Here is a 16,653-nt window from a genome sequence, read left to right on the forward strand (position 1 = left end):
TCAAACTGTAGTTAGAAAGATATGACGAATGTCCATGATGTCAAGGTTTGCAGTGGATTGTATTCGTCGTCATATTTTGCGGGGGAGGTTCAATCTTTTATATCTTGGACAACACATACCTTTGCTATACCGTTATATCATCGTTTTCCGCCCCTAGACCATTATTCAAAAACAATCAAGGTGACTTGGATGAAGAAAAAGAATGGTCACCAGTTTATAAACAGGTATTTTTTCAAATGAGGGGTTGCAGCAATCATATTGGTAGGCCTGTAGACGCAAGAAACAGACTAAAGGTCTTCACCTAGAAATTATGTAGTACGTTTGTTCGAGAAAGATATATCTGCTTGTATCGTGCTTCATCTTTTTATAATTGGTTATTTTACCAGGATAGTGGCAAACTAAGTGACGATGAATTACTGAAATTATTAGAAGATATGGCTGGGTAGGTTTCAAATTGTTATGAATATGATCAATTCCAAAAAACCTTTAATTCTCCTTTAATTTTGTTCCTTGGTCAAATTTCTAGGAAAGAGAAATTTAAGCAACAAATTATTCCAGCAACGATCAAAATTGATGTGACGTCTTTGCCTAAAGAACTTCAAAGTAATGATTGAACTCGTTTCAATTTCCTTTTGGAACAGTTGTCTTATCACATCGCTATATCATATTCCCATTTCTATAGATTCTATGACGTCATCATTATTACCAGTGCGACCATTCAATGATAAGATAAAAATTGAACCAACACTGGAAGTCCAGGAGTTTGTTCCCGTCATTCCAGACGCCGTTCATCCGCATATGGTCTACACTAACAACTTCTACGTCTATCCACTGATGTTGAATTTTAATAATCAGAAAGTTTATTCCAAGGTATTTATACAATTCTACAAAAAAATTTTTCTGAATGAAGGCGCCATTTCTTAGTCACTATTACTGTATAATGCCATACATGTTTAATTGGTTATTTGCATTTTAATTTTGCCATAGGCAAGGAATATCGCTGTCACAGTGGAGTTCAAGGAATATGACAGTCTTGGTTCTTCGCCATTAAAGGTACTGCATTTAAGGTCGTGAAGGCTTCGTTGTTTACAAAATGCTTTCTCTACTGGTGCGGAAAAAATACTAATTATATATCCCCTAACGAAAGAAATCTGTGAGTGTTAATGGATAACACTCCTTGTTCTTTCTAGTGTATTTACAACCGGAGTGGATGTGTAGTTCCGTCTTTCACGAAAGCTGCAAACACTACGGTTCTTCATCATTGCACGAATCCAACATTTTATGACGAGGTTTGTATTTTGTCCAAATCACTCCTATCTTAGCTTTCAAATAATCATTATACATCGATGGATGATTTGATTAAAGTTGAAAAAGTAGAATGTTTTGCCCTTTTTTGCCAGATCAAGATTTGTTTACCAGTTCATGTTCACGAGAAACATCATCTGTTCTTCAAATTTCATCACGTAAGTTGTGAACAGAAGAAGGCAGCAAGTGGATCAAATGCGTCTGTAAGGGGAAAGGCTGCTGTGGAGTCTGAAGGTATAGTACGTCATGTAAAGTTGCGTGTATTGAGGAGGCGCATGCATGCAGAAGATGTGATTATTGCGGGCAGTAATTTCCGTCATTTTTTATTTAGTTGGATACGCCTGGTTGCCTCTTCTTAAAGATGGCAGGTATGACTAGTAATGCAGTTTGTAAGACCCCAATCCAGATATTTCTAAAATATTTTATGAGAGTCTTGTTCATTATAAGTGTAGAACGTTTTTCTATTATATCTGTTTCTGTTTACATACTTTCCGTTTTTAATTTAAACGGAGTTAATTAATATCTTATAGGGTTGCACATTCAGAATTAAGCATTCCTGTGGCAACTTTAGCTCCTGATGGATATTTGAATTCCCGTGTTGGCGGATTAGGAAAGGTACGATCACAAAATCACATTTATTTCATTTTTTTCTTTTCTCGTAGCAGATCTGCTCTGACAGATTTGCTCTTGCCAGCTTTAGGCGTTGTCTAATAATGCTATGGCTTCGTGAATCTAGTTTGATAAGCTTTTATAACTCTTGATATTTTGTATATTGATTGAAATGTAGAATATTGGGCCGGATGTAAAATGGCTGGATGGTGGTAAGCCACTTCTGAAAATCTCGACTAAAGTTGTCTCCACTGTTCATACACAGGTACACACTTTAATAACACTTTACAGTCCCTCCAAATTTCTTAGGCAATATATACATGTAGTTTTAATGCACGCTGTGGGCATGTGACTGGTTGTGACTGTAGTCCTCTATTGCACTTTGCTCTTTGTTTTCTACAAACGTTTTGTCCTATACTAAAATTGTTGAAATGTAAGAATGGTAATCATCAAAAGCACAAAAACTCTAGATTCTTAAATAATAAAGATTCTATGTCAGTATCTGTGTCATTTTATTGAAGGATGTGCAGATAGACAGCTTGTTTCGTCATTTACAAGAATCGGATGGAACACCGGCCAGTGAACGAGAAACCTCGAACCTGTTAAAGGTTAGGTTGAGGCAAAACATTCTCCTAAAACATCAAAATTTGTCTGAAACAAATACTCATCAACCGCGGAATCTTCTTTTAATATCAAGTGTTGTTGGGATATTCCGAATACGTGATGGATTGCGTATTTACGACAAGTTCTTATTTCGAGTCTTTATTTTTTAGCTTCTCTTTGCTGCTGATAACAGTTTAATTATTGAATATCTTCCAACGATATTAAATCAACTTTTCCATGTCCTGATTGTTACAAAACTTAGTGAAGTGACCAAGAACACTGTCAGGTAACAATTATTATATTAGTTTATGTACCAGTTTTAGTCTCACAGAAAAGATTAGATGCATGGAATTTGCGATACTAGAGGGTGCAACCCATCTCAACTTGAATTTTATTTTTTAGAGTTTTAGTGAGATTTGTATCGCAGCTTCATGATGTGAACCGTAGTGATGTCCTGCATTCCTATGTCAAGGTAGGTAGGAACTTTCACCCAAACTGTAATACTTTCAATAATTGGAACCGAACAGTGGAAAGAAACTTTAGCTGTACAAAGTAATAAGACCATGCAATCGATGTATGACTAGTATATATACTGCGTGTATATATACTAGTCATACATCGATTGCATGGTCTTATTACTTTGTACAGCTAAAGTTTCTTTCCACTGTTCGGTTCCAATTATTCGGTATCACCATAGAGACAATAAGTAATAGAATGAATTCAGTAAAATAATTTTCCATTGTGTTTCAGTATTCGTTTGTAACTGACCAGTTATCTGGTTTTGACAAAACTGTTTACGAGGAACTAACCAAAGGGCTGTTGGAATTTTTGAAACCCGGAGCAGATTCAACGATAACTTCAAGTTTTTTAAAAGTATGTATACTGCATGTACCTTTTTGTTCAGTCCATTTAACTGCGAGGGTAACAGTTAAATTAAGAGCTTGCATCAACTTTGCTCTCATATTCTTATTTCCAGCATGCCTGGTGGTTTTTTGAAGTAATACTGAAAAGCATGGGAAGCGAACTAATTCAAAATGGAAAACTGCAGGTCAGAGCTGTTTACGTTATCGCCGTGTGTCTCTCTTGTTAAATTCCGGCGACGTGTTATACAACTATAGGAAGCGAAAGCTACGTATGCTTCTTGAGAGAAGTAAACCACTTTCTCCAGAATGTAGTTGCATGTATTTTCCTCCTTTTTCGTAGAGTAACCGTGAAACCAGATACAGCAAGTTATTTTATGAGAGTCTGGAACATCTACTACAACTTTTCGTACCACAAATCTTACGACGGTTGAAGGATGAAGCAAATGTTGCCAAGGTATTGTTCAAATAATGTATATTCAATAATTGTATCCATCCTGTTTTGAGTTTGGTGATACTGAAGTTTGTTAATGCCCAATTTCTAAATTTATTTGATTTTTTAGGAAGCAAACATACACATGGCATATTTTGTAAAGGTACCTAAGTCGTATTGTAATACAGCAATCGCATTTCGTGTTGGCAATGCCCGAAATGTGGATAATATAACTGTGAGATTAATTTGTGAGATTTCTCAAATAAACTCAAATTCTATTTTATTATTTTAGGGTTGTTTTACTTACATAGACCGTGGGTTTGTTTTCCAAATGATATCATACTACAATGAACAATTTAAAGACGCCGACACTCAGGTAACACTCTAATTTCTGCTGATGACATGCATTCGCATATGTTGCACATGCATGCTCCGTGATTAAATAAAGAAAATGTTTTGTTTCAGATGATGGAATTTAGGTTTGATTTTCTGAAAATAATATGCCAACATGAGCATTATATTCCGCTTAATTTACCATTGGATTGTCGTGCACTTGGTGATCTGTACGACTTTGAGCTCACAGATAGCTACTGTAAAAATCACTTTTTATGTGGAATGCTTCTTCGTCAGGTAAATATATATGGTATTTGTTGCTCAGTATTTATAAAGTATTTATTACACATTGCTTTCGCTAAATTCAACCACGTGATCTCGTGAAAACGACTCCACTTGTTTATTGTTTCATTTGAGGAACAGCTGGTAATTGGATTTCCTACCATTTTACCCCCATGATATAAATAAAGTCATTTAAAATAAGAGTATGCTTTTGTTCTGCTGTGTTGTTCATTGTTGTGCTGAGGTGTATAATGTTAATTCAATTCTGCGTTTATGTTATAATTTTTGTTATTTTTTTAAGGTCAGTCAAGCTCTCGTAGGAGGAAGGCATATTCGTAAAATGTCTATTCGAATACTTCGGGATTTATTAATCAAACATGAATTGGATGATCGATATTCTGAAAAGGTTGATAATTGTTTTGCATTACATTTGAGGATAACAAGAATCTTTTTATTGTGTATTTACCACCAAACGGTGCTCTGCATTGTATAGGAGAGACAATCTCGTATAGCGGCACTCTATCTTCCATTTCTTACCATCACACTGGAACACGCTGGTAGGTTCCCTGGCAGTCATCATTCTGAGAAAACCTGGTCATCGTCACAAACGATGCTTGCATCGAATGATCAAAATACAGACGGTACCTCAGGGTCTGATTCATATCCTCCAAGTATCTCCTCACGAACCACAACGATTGCCTCGTTGTCTGAAGCTGCCAGCAGAATCAATGCTCAGGTTCCGTTTGATGACGAGGAAACAAAAGATTTGGTCCTCTGTGTGTTGTATATTGTAAAGAATTTGGAACAAAGTGAGTACAGTTTGTTGGTTTAATTAAAAGTTTATTCATTTCATTGATTCATTACCTAGTCATTAGTCATATTGAATGCAAACTTGGTGCGTTTCATTCCATCATCAACAGTATTCTTTCTTTTACGACGAAATATAGCTATTGTTCTGGATTGGTTCAAGCAGATCTCGAGCTCAAATTCAAAATTAAATTCCTGGAACACCCCATTCAGTACTATACGACCTCAACAGGACAAGTTGTTATCAAAATTTTCGTCTGTTATTGACTTCTTTGATTTGCTCCAGTAAGTTAATTAATTAATTAACGAACACATTCATTTTTAAGGGGGATTTATTCATTTGCCAGAACGTCAGTGCGATCTATCCAGTCATATATCGTCTCTCCGCCATTTTGAATATCGTTGCCTGGCGAAAATACAGCAATGCGATGGCGAATTTTTCGTGAATAACGTTGAACACAGTATAGTTTAGTATATTAGACAAGGGGATAATTATTTTAATCTCTTTTGATATAATTTTTTAGACTTAGTGTGAAACATCTTCAATATCGAGGGAAGGCCAGGTAAGAGGCAGTCACTATTAATACTGTACTCTGAGTATTTTTAAATACTCAAACTGTTTGTCACGGCTTCCCTATTCTCGTAGTGTAACGTTTGAAATTCATAATGAATAGATCTCTCGTCCGGAAAACCTGAATTTCCGCTACTTACTTATTTCTGATACGGCGAACTCGTCAGAGTTGAATTGAAAGGATTATACTGCTTGGGGTTTGATATAAACCTGGTAAAAAATTGTTGTCGCAGTTAAACAAATATAAGCGATTATCGTGCATATTTAAGGCTTGCCCCCAGAGGCAAAGGCAACTTAGAAAGGAATTTTTACTTTTATTCTTAGTTCTCCAAAGCAAGCCACCAAATCGTATTTGGAGCAAAAATATCAGGATAATATTCGTCCAACTCGTGCCTCGTTGAAAAGCCAAAATCAAGCTGGTACGTTTGTGAACCGTTCAGTTGACAAATCATCAACATCTTTTCTCTCCAAAACTTCGTCAAAGCGCGGACATTTTTATTCAAGGTCTATAACTTGTTTTCCAGTGTCATATGTTGATTCTCAAATTCGAGTTCTAATGGAAGGAAATTTTGCAAACGAGCTTGGCCTTGTTGTTCTGGATTTGGTCGAGCTATTTTCCTCTCACTTTCGGGTAAATATGGTCTATTCTATCTCTGGTAGTTACGTGTCGAAATCTTTGAACTAACTTATTCTATTTCGCGCAGTTTCACATGGAAAAAGACGAGGGAAACAATGTCTTGATGAGTAAGGTACTGTATGTTCTTGTGTACAAAATTGAAGATCGGTATACATGCAGTAGATTGGAAACTAAGGAATTTTAAGCAATCCAAGAAGTTTGGAGTTCAAACGCATCAGGTATCATCATTGTATCATCATTGTAATTTACTTCGTGTAACTGTTTTTCAGGTTTTTGGTGTTCTTTTGACATTCCTGCAAGTGGGTCAATCTGACATAATGCTAAAACATGTGTTTGCTAGTCTGAGATCATTTATCCACAAGGTATTTTCGTCGTTTCTTAATTGTTCTAATTCGTGCTTATCGCTTTCTAACTGCATGCACCATTTTGGAAATTAAGAAGCTTTTGTGTTTTGCTTTAATTTTACTAATATTCTGTTTCACTTTTTTTATCAGTTTCCAACGGCTCTATTTAAAGGAGCGGGAGATCACTGTGGTCGTCTTATATACGAGGTACCCGTGGCCGTTTTATGTTAATATTTCTTGAGTTTTGCTCTCGTTCATGGGGCGGACTGATCAGTCGGGTTCCAGACGTTTCTGTGGTGGCACGTCCACCCCGCTCTCGTCAATAACTTGCTTTAAGATTTGATGAATCAAATTTGGTTATGTTTTGCAGGTTCTACGATGTTGCAGTTGTAAGCTAGAAATGGTTCGGCATCAGGTATTATATCGAAATAATTGGATCATTTTATATTAAAGGCTTTTCTTACGAATTCTTCTTCGAAAATAATGTTGCGTGGTGCGTCTATACATATGAACATACCACGCCATTTTCACGTCATTTTTAACGTTCACGTCCTCATGCAAAATCTGCCTAATATTTGTTATTTCGCTGCTTTAGTTACTCATTTCACTCTGCATGTATATCATATATGTTGTTGCATGTACAATCGATCTTCAGTGGAAAACAGGCTTATGTTTATTATTGTTTTCAGGCTCACTCACTGCTGTATTTATTAATGAGAAGTAATTATGAATATAGTGGTGGGGCTGGTTGCATTCGAGTACATCTGCAGGTGAAGGTTTAGCTTTTCTGTCAAATTTAGAAATACTGTCTTTAATCCTTTTTGATTCTCATTAATTGTTTTATTTTAGGTTTTAGTCGCTGTCTCAAAGTTGATTGCTTTGGGCCAAGATAGTTCTTCAATGAGCAGATCATTAATTGCTTTGAGGAATTATGTGAATGGCGATAAAGCATTAGAGGTAAGTCATGTGATGCAGCAATCACTTGACTCAGCCGCGAACATCTCCACTGTTTATCATTGAGTTTGGTTATGGGCCTTAATTGTTCAAGACGTGGGAGACTTTAACGAAAAAGGTCTATAACTGTAATGTTAATATGCTAAAGGTGTAGGCAGATATGTAGGTGTGTGGCCAGTCATGCAGGCCCCGTAGCATGATTTCCCGCTTCAGCATATTATCCATCGTCAATATCATATCAAGATGCAGCGAAATTTGTTGTCAAAATATCACAACACCTAAAATATATTAATTTTAAGAGACCAGTCGCAGTACTTCATAATTTGCCTTTTTCTTTCCTGTAGTTCACGTCACTTAATATTGAAGTAAAAGATCTCATCAAGAAAGTTCACACCGTGCTTCAGGCTACATCTCGAATGAAGGTCTCGAAGAAAATTTCACATATAAGACTTCTTTTTCCAGCTTGTAATATTTCCATCCAGAATTGTAAATGAATGTTGCTTTAGCCAATTAAGACAGCGCAATCTTTGGGGATTGTGCACAACCGTATTTTTTCTTTGTAAAATACAGCTGCTGCCAGTGTTGAAAAAGATTACCTCATGAATGTTATGCTTCTTTGTTCAGGAATATGGCGACAATGTGGAAATGTTAGTGGATCTGCAATACAGTTTAGCCAAGTCATATTCGAGCACACCAGAGCTTCGCAAAACCTGGCTGGAAAATATGGCTGCAATACATGAACAACATAACAATTATTCAGAGGTAAGGTATAGTGTATTTGAAATTTTAATTTTATTGCGATACTCAACAAAATCATGGGTTACATGACGATATACTGGCAAACGTTTGAGTATTTTGGTATTATAATGTTTTAAAATATTCTAAAAAGTTTTTTTTTTCACATTTACTGTTAAGGCTGCCCATTGTCACATTCATGCCGCTGCTTTGGTTGCAGAATATTTAAAACGAAAAGGTGAATGCAAAGATTTGTGAATCTTCAGAATATAATGAGACAATTGTAAATAATTGTATCCCATTTCTTACTGGAACACTTCACTCACTGCCAGCTCATTTGTAAATCTTTAAGGATCGTATCCTGAAGGATGTGAAGCATTTCGTAATGTCTCACCAAACATTGTACCAGACGAAAGTGTGATGAAAAATGATGAAGGATTGGTGAATGAACAAAGATATGCCACTGTAAGTTACCCCAAGATAGCCCTCATCGGCTATATATATTACCCGTAGACCTCCAGACCCAGACCCGTAGACCTCCAGACCCGTAGGCCTCCAGAATAAGTAACCCCAAAACTGAACCTCTAGACAACAATAATGAGTAGCCCTAAGAGAGCTCTGCACTAGAGAGCCATCTTTTTGTGCCAAATATGCACAGATGTGCTTGCAAGAGAATGATATATTAACTAGGGTATCTTTTTTTGCAGAACAATCTTGTTGAACTGTTAGAGAGAAGTGCAGATCTTCTTGCCCAGGCGGAACGTTATGAAGTCACTGGTGAAATATATAAACTGGTTATCCCTGTTTATGAACAGGACAGAAATTTTAACGTAAGTTTGAATGATATGAAAATCTTTATATTTTTGTTTAATAATTCGTTCTCGATCAAGATCATCATGCATTCATTTTTTTTTTATTTCGCCTGTTAGAAAGAATTTGGACGAACGGTAGACCTTAAATTTACTCCTTCTTTAGGCATTGTCAATTGCTTACAACAACTTGTCTCAAGCATATTCTAAAGTTGTGGCGGCAATGGCGTCTCGTAAAAGATTGCTTGGATCTTACTTTCGAGTGGCGTTCTTCGGAGAGGTGAGTCTGGAATAAAATGTGGTTTTAAACCGACGATGCGGACGTTAAACGACAGCGTGAGAATTGTGCAGAATTCCTGTTTAACCTACGTTGTTTTGAGCGTTTGAAAAACTTCAAAGTTCCGAGGATTTCTTGTAATCAATTGATTAAAAGACTAATGTCACCAAAGATGGCGACTATACTTAATTTTTTTTGACTCAACCGTTCTTAGAACATTTGCTGATAATTAAACAATTGCGATGTTGCAGGAGTTTGGTTTGGACAATCGAAAGCAGTTTATCTACAAAGAACCGAAAGTGACAAGTTTAAGTGAAATTTCATCAAGATTGGAGAAACTTTATAGCGCCAAGCTTGGAAGTGGTAAAGTAAAACTTATCCTGGAATCTGCTAAGGTAATTTATTATTCATTTAATATCAGAAATGTTATATAGCGAGATCTTCTCTACTCTCGCCAACACTGTGGCTACATCCTCGATATTTTTTCGCTCGTTGACATTCGATGACGTGACATTCAAAAAATATGGGAGAATTATTGATTAAGCAATGGATAGAAATTTGTATAAACTGTTAAATGCTTTGTGTCTATCTTAAGGTCAACGTTGAGAAGTTAGAAAGTGGGGTTAATTATATTCAGGTAATGACGTATAGAGCATCTTATGTAGCGAGTGACTGAGACAACTGTGAAGATTTTGTAGAAGTTCTATGTTTAGTGACACTAGAAATGGCATGCAATAATCTTTAAAATGAGTACAAACGAAAGGAATTTAAATCACCTACACGACACACTGAGAGGCCAATTTATGTTGGCTCGAAAATTTGAGGAAGAATAAACGCGTATATTCTTAATTCCGTCGTAGATAACATTCGTGGTGCAGTATTTTGAAGATGATGAGTTAAACGAGCGACCAACTGTGTTTGAGAGAAATAACAACATTCGACGATTTTCATTTGAAACCCCGTTCACTAAAACTGGCAAAAGTCATGGATCCCTCGTGGAACAACTCAAACGAAAGACAATATTGACGAGTAAGAATTTCGCCTAGTGTTACATGAAACATGAGTGCGTTGTAATATCTTTGACATGTGCATTCATTTCACCCACAGCATCTCACTGCTTTCCATACGTCAAAACACGAATCTTGGTCGTTCAAGAAGAACAATATGAACTTACTCCGATAGAGGTCAGTAAAGTGCATGTTAACATATTGTAACAAGTTCATTTATACAGAGTGATAGATAGCCGCCTTTACCTGGAATGAAGTGGCTTACATGTTAAGTTAAGTTTAGCAATTACGGTACTGATGGCTTAGATTATCTTAAAAGGTTGCGATTGATGAAATGCACAAGAAAGTTCAGGAAATAACAGAAGTGACGATTTCGATCCCTCCTGATATGAAGAAATTACAACTGAAACTTCAAGGAAGTGTTGGCACTCAGGTATGTAATGTATGCTAGAAAAACGAAATAACCCATTTATTTATAGATTTTTCATAAATGCATGCTAACTAAATTGTGTTCTAATTAATTCTAATTACTATTTAAGGTAAATGCTGGTCCTTTAGCATATGCTAAGGCTTTCCTTCATGAAAATGTAGTTCGTGATCATCCTCCAAAACTTGTCTCGAAGCTTAAAGTTGTTTACAGGTAAATATCAAGGGGGTTGTTTACATGCGTGATGGGTTTCTATGCAAATTTAGCTGCCTTAAAAAATGCATTTTCTATGCTTTTTAAATAGTTATTCTTTTCCATTAGAGATTTTATTCGCTGTTGCGGTGCGGCTCTGGATTTGAATGACCAGCTTATTCAAGCTGACCAAAAAATGTACCAAGAAGATTTGAAAGACAAATACTCCTCTATGAGACATGAGTTGGCTTCATATATTGATTTAGTAAGTTGTCAAGAACTGTAATGTTTCTTCACCTAATTATATGCATTAAAAACGTACTGCAATCTGATTGGTTAAAGGCGTTTTATGGTAATAATTTTGGTAGCCAATTTTTCCATAATACAATACCTAAGACATTAATTATAAAGTGCTAGCACTCGACAGCATAAAAATTTGTTTTAATTTTTTTAATAAATATAAAATGTCTTGTCTGTATTGTAGAACCTGGCTTCCTCAAGTTGTAGTCTGTCTTCTATTGGTTCTTCCAAAGCCTAGTGTCATGTGAAGATAAGTTCATTAATAGCTAGTACATCTCATATGATATAATTAAATTACAGTGTCTGGATACACAAAAATTACCAAGTTGCCGTTTTTTTAGACGTCACGTTTAGTTGGCCTCGAATGCAATGAAGACAGTAGATGAGATGATAAGGCCATGCATATTAACCCTTTTTATTATATCTTTATCCACTGTCCATAGTTGTATTCGATGCATCGGGGATCGACGTCTATAAAACAGGTGCATGCAAGTGAGCCAGAGATGGTTTTCATATATCATAATAAATTTTCAGATTATACAGTCTTACTGATACATGAATAGATGACTTTACTTATCTGAAAATAGCTGGGACTTTGGTCGTCAGTGTCAGCCAAAAAGTGTTCCTTAAAAATGAATATTGAATTCCGGCCAGAGACTTTCATACAAGACAATTAGGAATTTTGTTGTTAATTTTTCTTTGTAAATCTTCAAAGTACGCTGAAAAATTTTGTTTTCTGTTTGTTTATCGTATCTGAATTCTGTAACAGCTTGATGAAAACACAGAATCTCTAAAATATCTTGTATGAAAGTTTTCTCAGTTCCAGACACTGCTTATTTCTCAACCTTTGATGCTTGGCTGTTAGCGTTACTGAATGCTTATTCCCCCCCCCCCAAAAGTATATTTGTTTATCAATTCTTATTTATTTGATTCTAAATCTTTACCAAAATTGTGTTATAGTTTTAATTTCTATACCTGACATTAGGTAAATCAATCTTGTTAATCCAGAAATTTTAATTGAACAATAGTATTTTAGATAAATAATTAATAAATGCTAACTATAACTAGCTAGGTTTGTTAGTCAAAATAAGAAGGGTTTTTTTACATAAGAAAATATATTGTATTTTGCAACCCGTATGCATGACATATGGGTAATATATAGCTATAATTTGTGGCGCACTCCAACGAAATTTATTTCTTGACGTGAAACATGTAACATCGTCGGTCTACCAACAATGCATTGCAGGCGTCACATATAATTAAAGAAAACACCCAACAAAAATGAATCTTAACAAGCAGAATAAGTTGTGTCTCTGGTTCGGGTGTCATCGATTACCGCCTGGAACACCTCGTTCTTTTCGTTAATACTTAGCTGCACTTACGATATTTTCTTATGTATATGTAAACCAAAATTTGTTAATATTTAATATTAAATATAAATAATGTAATACACCTAATGTTAAATTTATTATAAATTTTGCACATTGAATGATAGTCGTTACGTAGCTGACCATTCTATAGAAAAGGTCGTAACTATATAGCGCGATAATTCTTTATATAATTCTATATACAGTATAACTAGCTCGATAATTCAATTTTATATGGTACCATAGTATGGTGATGTTTTTACAGCAATTAAACAGTGTTTCCATATCATACATACAACCATGATATACATCGACAGTTCGTTAACTGCGAACCTATAGAGTCTAGCAATCATCACAACGGAAATGTATTTCGTGGTAGCAGAATACAATTTTATATTGTCTTAATTTATCCAGAGAAACAGGTTTTCGGACAAACTCGCTGGTTACCTGTCGTATATCTCCATGACCGCTTCTTAAATGTTTTGACGGCTAAAACAAAACAATGAAACAACCTGTTACAACTTAAACGTCTAGTGAGATCAAGAGAACATAAATCTTCCTAAGCCGCCGTAAATATTTAAGAGAAGAAGGACGATGTTATTTCAAATGCTGCCTTGACTAATTTGTCAAGTCTTGTTTTCTTGACTTCAGCCTCTTGTTAACTTTAAATGTTGTTATTTTCACTGGAAACTTGATTGTAAATCTCAAGAATGATCTCTTTTAAGAAGAACGGAACTCTGGGTGGTCTTTTTGTCATAGTGGTTATTTTAGTGTTGTTTGAAACTGCAGTTGCTGCAAATGCTAAAGGTAAAATGTGTACTGAACTATTTCTTCTACAGCAGTGCTCCGCGTTTCACAAAAATATAAAATTGTATCTCTTGTTTGTAACGTGGATATTGCGAGCAGGTATTCATATTGGAAGACCACAATGCATTGCAATCTCATTATCAATATACGGTTGCAATATATATACCCGGAAACTGGACTGTTGCATGCACAATGACATTTTTAGATTTTATTTGCCCCTCATGCATGCTGTTAAAATTTTGAATTTATCGAAATGTTTTTCTTCATTAAAAGTTTTGGGTTTTGCTAAGCAAATCTGGTTTCTTTTTATTTATATCTAAATTTTACTGCATTTTATTTCCAGTTTTTCATCACAAACCGAAGATTGCAGATGAGCAACATCCCACATGCAAGACATCTGACATGTTACACAGCGATATCGTTACAAATGGAATCTTGCATAGAAAACGTGCTAATTTTACTTTTCTTGGTCCTGTTCAAAATATGAAAGAATGCCTGGGCCTCTGCTGTATGGATAAAAAATGTGAACTAGCTTATCTTGTGAACAATACAAAATGTTTTTCAACACAATGTGAAGATTCTGAAAACTGTAAAATCGAAAACAACGAAAAGAAAGGTCGATCTAACGATGTTCAAATGTCATTGATGGTTAGAAACGATGAAAATAGGAAAGGTATTTGACAATTTTGATATTTTAAAACAACCCATGCATAATTCTTCTATGGCGTGGTAAATTGAACCGCACATATTTTAGAGAAATTTCAACTCGATAACAATAATTCCTATACATTTTAAAACCGCAGTGGCATAGTTGATGGGGGTCGCTCTCTCCAAAATATACTTCCCATGAGCTATATTTGGGTAAAATTATTATTTTTGAGAGCATGCAAGAATATCAAAATACAATCGCAAAACGTTTCTTTCTGGAGAGTAGGATACTGAAAATCTGAAACTGAATGATTTTAGTTTACGTCACTGCCTACGTCATCATGGCGATGGCGATGTTTGGCGCTGCACTTTCTGGGACTGTCTGGATTGCATATGTATTTGTCAAGAAGTAAGTAGAAAAAACACGTAAACTATGCATTAATTATAGTGTTGGAAGATGTAAGTCATGGGAAAGCAATTAAAATGGAAAGGCGAATAAATATTCATTAAATTGAGAAAAAAAATCAACCGAAGGAATACGTCAGTAGATTAACTGCACGTGTTTGTCCTTCAAATCCCACAGATTTGAATTGTGGTAGCTAGATCTTGCTTCGAATTCAAAGCTTTTCGTTTAAATGACTTCAGATACAGAGAAAAGAAAGAGGACGATGAAGAACGAGAAAAGCTGTCGAAAGAACCACAGGTAACTAATCATGATTCTTGCCTATTTAAGCCACTGGCACTGAACTAAATATCGAAGCTGTATACACTTTGGCCCTGCGCGGTGTAGGATTGAAACAAAGAAGTACAAACATGAAATAGATATAGAAAACATAATTATTCAAACTGGATTTTGGGTTACGGCGGGTTAACTGTGAATCTTAGCCATGTATTATTGTATGTATACGTCATGTGATGTCTGGGCTTTTTGCCTACTGAATATAAATCCTATTTCTATATTTTAGGTGTACTAAAAAGACAACTGCTTATAAAGAGTCAACAGAATTTAATAATTGAATAAGAATTTGTACGCTATATAGCTATTGTACCTGTTCTTAACCGTTAACAACTAAAATATAACCGTAGCTCCTCATGCAGTAAAACTGTCATTTCTTGAATCATAAAACTAAAAACGTTCAGAAAGAATAAAACATATATAAATATAAATTGTTAACAAATTAGACATACGTTTAATGCGTAAAAATGTGAGCAAGTTGAATTCACAAGTTAAGCATATCGTGCTTGTGGTTTGGAGAACGTACCACTTTAGTTTTTGAAATAAAAGCTGAGATCTTAACTTTTAGTATTATAATTGCTTGTGTGGTACCACAGACCTCTTGATTTGAACGACTGACAATTGCAACTGATTCTATGATGTTGAAAATTTTGAAAACTCATCTGTTTGAGTGGTGATAATGCAGTATATAGGCTTATACATGCCAAGAAGCTAGTGAATCACTTGTAGAATATACGACAACGCTAAATGCTACTTTGTGCAATTGCTCTATTTAGTCATGTCTTATAAAGGTTAAACAAAACTCACATTGCATGTCAAATCTGGCGTGCTACAATCTCATTGTTTTGCATGCATGCCTAGCTGCCATTGCCTGGTACGCATGCGTATAGTGCCCGTTATATCACACAGGGTACTGAATTTATCAATGTTAGAAAAAAGGATTATTTTTTATCAAAATGAATACGTCGTGATTCTATTAAAAATCAAGATTATAAAATGCAAACTCGAATCCGGAACGGAACGAAGCATTCCAGTTAAAAAGATAGTATTTTGTGCAAGCGGTAACTTCTGCCAACAAAGTTTAGTATGTGAGCAGTCTAGCGCCGCTAGGAGGGGAAGGGGGGATGTGTTCAATTGAGCAGTCAGCAGGAGAGGAAGGGGGAGTTGGTTTTCAGATTTGACCAAATTCGGTAAAAAGAGGAAGGTTAACACTTTTAAAGTTTATCCAAAAGTAAAAGTTCTGATTATTTATGCTGCAGGATTTGCCCCTAAAATAGAATTCCTGACGGGACCACTTTATGTCAGAGAAAGAGAAAGCTGTTGCAGTGTAAAGGGAGAATCCCGTTCAGTGCAAAATGCTGCGCGATCGATTGATTTCGATGTGTTCAGTTCAGCTGATGTTATTAGGATTATTTCGCTTGATTGTCTCTACTTCCCAAGCAATTGAAATTCACCCTAAGGATCCAGAAGTCGGAACAAAACTGACAAACAAATTGTAGTAATAAAACGCTTAGCAGGATTATTGCAAGAATGAGTTTGAGTTCAGTTAAAAGAACTTAGAGAATTAAATTAATTGAAACTTTAAAAGTAGATTTGATTATAATCGAACA

General features: G+C 35.4%; 2 protein-coding genes across 3 annotated transcripts in view; both read left to right on the forward strand.

The window, feature by feature from the left end:
- The window catches only part of LOC114528261 (dedicator of cytokinesis protein 9-like), a 20,861-nt gene extending 7,658 nt beyond the window's left edge, over positions 1 to 13,203 (forward strand). For both annotated transcript variants that reach the window (XM_028549889.1, XM_028549890.1), the window contains 45 exons: positions 158 to 224; positions 387 to 442; positions 527 to 603; positions 683 to 870; positions 988 to 1,053; positions 1,191 to 1,289; positions 1,401 to 1,539; positions 1,637 to 1,673; positions 1,836 to 1,920; positions 2,093 to 2,179; positions 2,436 to 2,522; positions 2,688 to 2,803; positions 2,920 to 2,989; positions 3,268 to 3,390; positions 3,494 to 3,565; positions 3,721 to 3,834; positions 3,941 to 3,973; positions 4,103 to 4,186; positions 4,276 to 4,440; positions 4,727 to 4,831; positions 4,919 to 5,234; positions 5,373 to 5,517; positions 5,757 to 5,795; positions 6,128 to 6,222; positions 6,328 to 6,434; positions 6,508 to 6,552; positions 6,710 to 6,802; positions 6,935 to 6,991; positions 7,155 to 7,199; positions 7,474 to 7,554; positions 7,634 to 7,741; positions 8,083 to 8,160; positions 8,363 to 8,500; positions 8,654 to 8,711; positions 8,826 to 8,938; positions 9,181 to 9,303; positions 9,449 to 9,562; positions 9,811 to 9,954; positions 10,155 to 10,196; positions 10,420 to 10,588; positions 10,667 to 10,743; positions 10,886 to 10,999; positions 11,106 to 11,206; positions 11,315 to 11,450; positions 11,670 to 13,203. In XM_028549889.1, coding sequence (XP_028405690.1) covers positions 158 to 224; positions 387 to 442; positions 527 to 603; positions 683 to 870; positions 988 to 1,053; positions 1,191 to 1,289; positions 1,401 to 1,539; positions 1,637 to 1,673; positions 1,836 to 1,920; positions 2,093 to 2,179; positions 2,436 to 2,522; positions 2,688 to 2,803; positions 2,920 to 2,989; positions 3,268 to 3,390; positions 3,494 to 3,565; positions 3,721 to 3,834; positions 3,941 to 3,973; positions 4,103 to 4,186; positions 4,276 to 4,440; positions 4,727 to 4,831; positions 4,919 to 5,234; positions 5,373 to 5,517; positions 5,757 to 5,795; positions 6,128 to 6,222; positions 6,328 to 6,434; positions 6,508 to 6,552; positions 6,710 to 6,802; positions 6,935 to 6,991; positions 7,155 to 7,199; positions 7,474 to 7,554; positions 7,634 to 7,741; positions 8,083 to 8,160; positions 8,363 to 8,500; positions 8,654 to 8,711; positions 8,826 to 8,938; positions 9,181 to 9,303; positions 9,449 to 9,562; positions 9,811 to 9,954; positions 10,155 to 10,196; positions 10,420 to 10,588; positions 10,667 to 10,743; positions 10,886 to 10,999; positions 11,106 to 11,206; positions 11,315 to 11,450; positions 11,670 to 11,723 — 4,462 coding nt within the window. In that variant the 3' untranslated portion in view covers positions 11,724 to 13,203. The remainder of the gene's footprint in view (positions 1 to 157; positions 225 to 386; positions 443 to 526; positions 604 to 682; positions 871 to 987; positions 1,054 to 1,190; positions 1,290 to 1,400; positions 1,540 to 1,636; positions 1,674 to 1,835; positions 1,921 to 2,092; positions 2,180 to 2,435; positions 2,523 to 2,687; positions 2,804 to 2,919; positions 2,990 to 3,267; positions 3,391 to 3,493; positions 3,566 to 3,720; positions 3,835 to 3,940; positions 3,974 to 4,102; positions 4,187 to 4,275; positions 4,441 to 4,726; positions 4,832 to 4,918; positions 5,235 to 5,372; positions 5,518 to 5,756; positions 5,796 to 6,127; positions 6,223 to 6,327; positions 6,435 to 6,507; positions 6,553 to 6,709; positions 6,803 to 6,934; positions 6,992 to 7,154; positions 7,200 to 7,473; positions 7,555 to 7,633; positions 7,742 to 8,082; positions 8,161 to 8,362; positions 8,501 to 8,653; positions 8,712 to 8,825; positions 8,939 to 9,180; positions 9,304 to 9,448; positions 9,563 to 9,810; positions 9,955 to 10,154; positions 10,197 to 10,419; positions 10,589 to 10,666; positions 10,744 to 10,885; positions 11,000 to 11,105; positions 11,207 to 11,314; positions 11,451 to 11,669) is intronic.
- A 74-nt stretch (positions 13,204 to 13,277) lies between these two features.
- Positions 13,278 to 15,488, forward strand: LOC114528266. Its single transcript, XM_028549897.1, has 5 exons — positions 13,278 to 13,659; positions 14,003 to 14,332; positions 14,626 to 14,716; positions 14,953 to 15,010; positions 15,273 to 15,488. Exons 1-5 carry the CDS (start codon positions 13,563 to 13,565, stop codon positions 15,279 to 15,281), a joined length of 585 nt encoding a protein of 194 aa, XP_028405698.1. The 5' UTR covers positions 13,278 to 13,562; the 3' UTR covers positions 15,282 to 15,488.
- The last annotated feature ends 1,165 nt before the right edge of the window (positions 15,489 to 16,653 follow it).

This window comes from Dendronephthya gigantea, unplaced genomic scaffold (assembly GCF_004324835.1).
Source record: "Dendronephthya gigantea isolate DGI-Jeju-01 unplaced genomic scaffold, DenGig_1.0 000048F, whole genome shotgun sequence".
NCBI classification, from domain to species: Eukaryota; Metazoa; Cnidaria; class Anthozoa; order Malacalcyonacea; family Nephtheidae; genus Dendronephthya; species Dendronephthya gigantea.

Bases quoted from the DNA above. Each gene is read 5' to 3' on its own strand.
- LOC114528266 (XM_028549897.1), top strand. From the start codon at position 13,563: ATGATCTCTTTTAAGAAGAACGGAACTCTGGGTGGTCTTTTTGTCATA. The intron at 13,660-14,002 runs GTAAAATGTGTA...TTTTATTTCCAG, and splicing joins AGTTGCTGCAAATGCTAAAG to TTTTTCATCACAAACCGAAG. The intron at 14,333-14,625 runs GTATTTGACAAT...GAATGATTTTAG, and splicing joins AAACGATGAAAATAGGAAAG to TTTACGTCACTGCCTACGTC.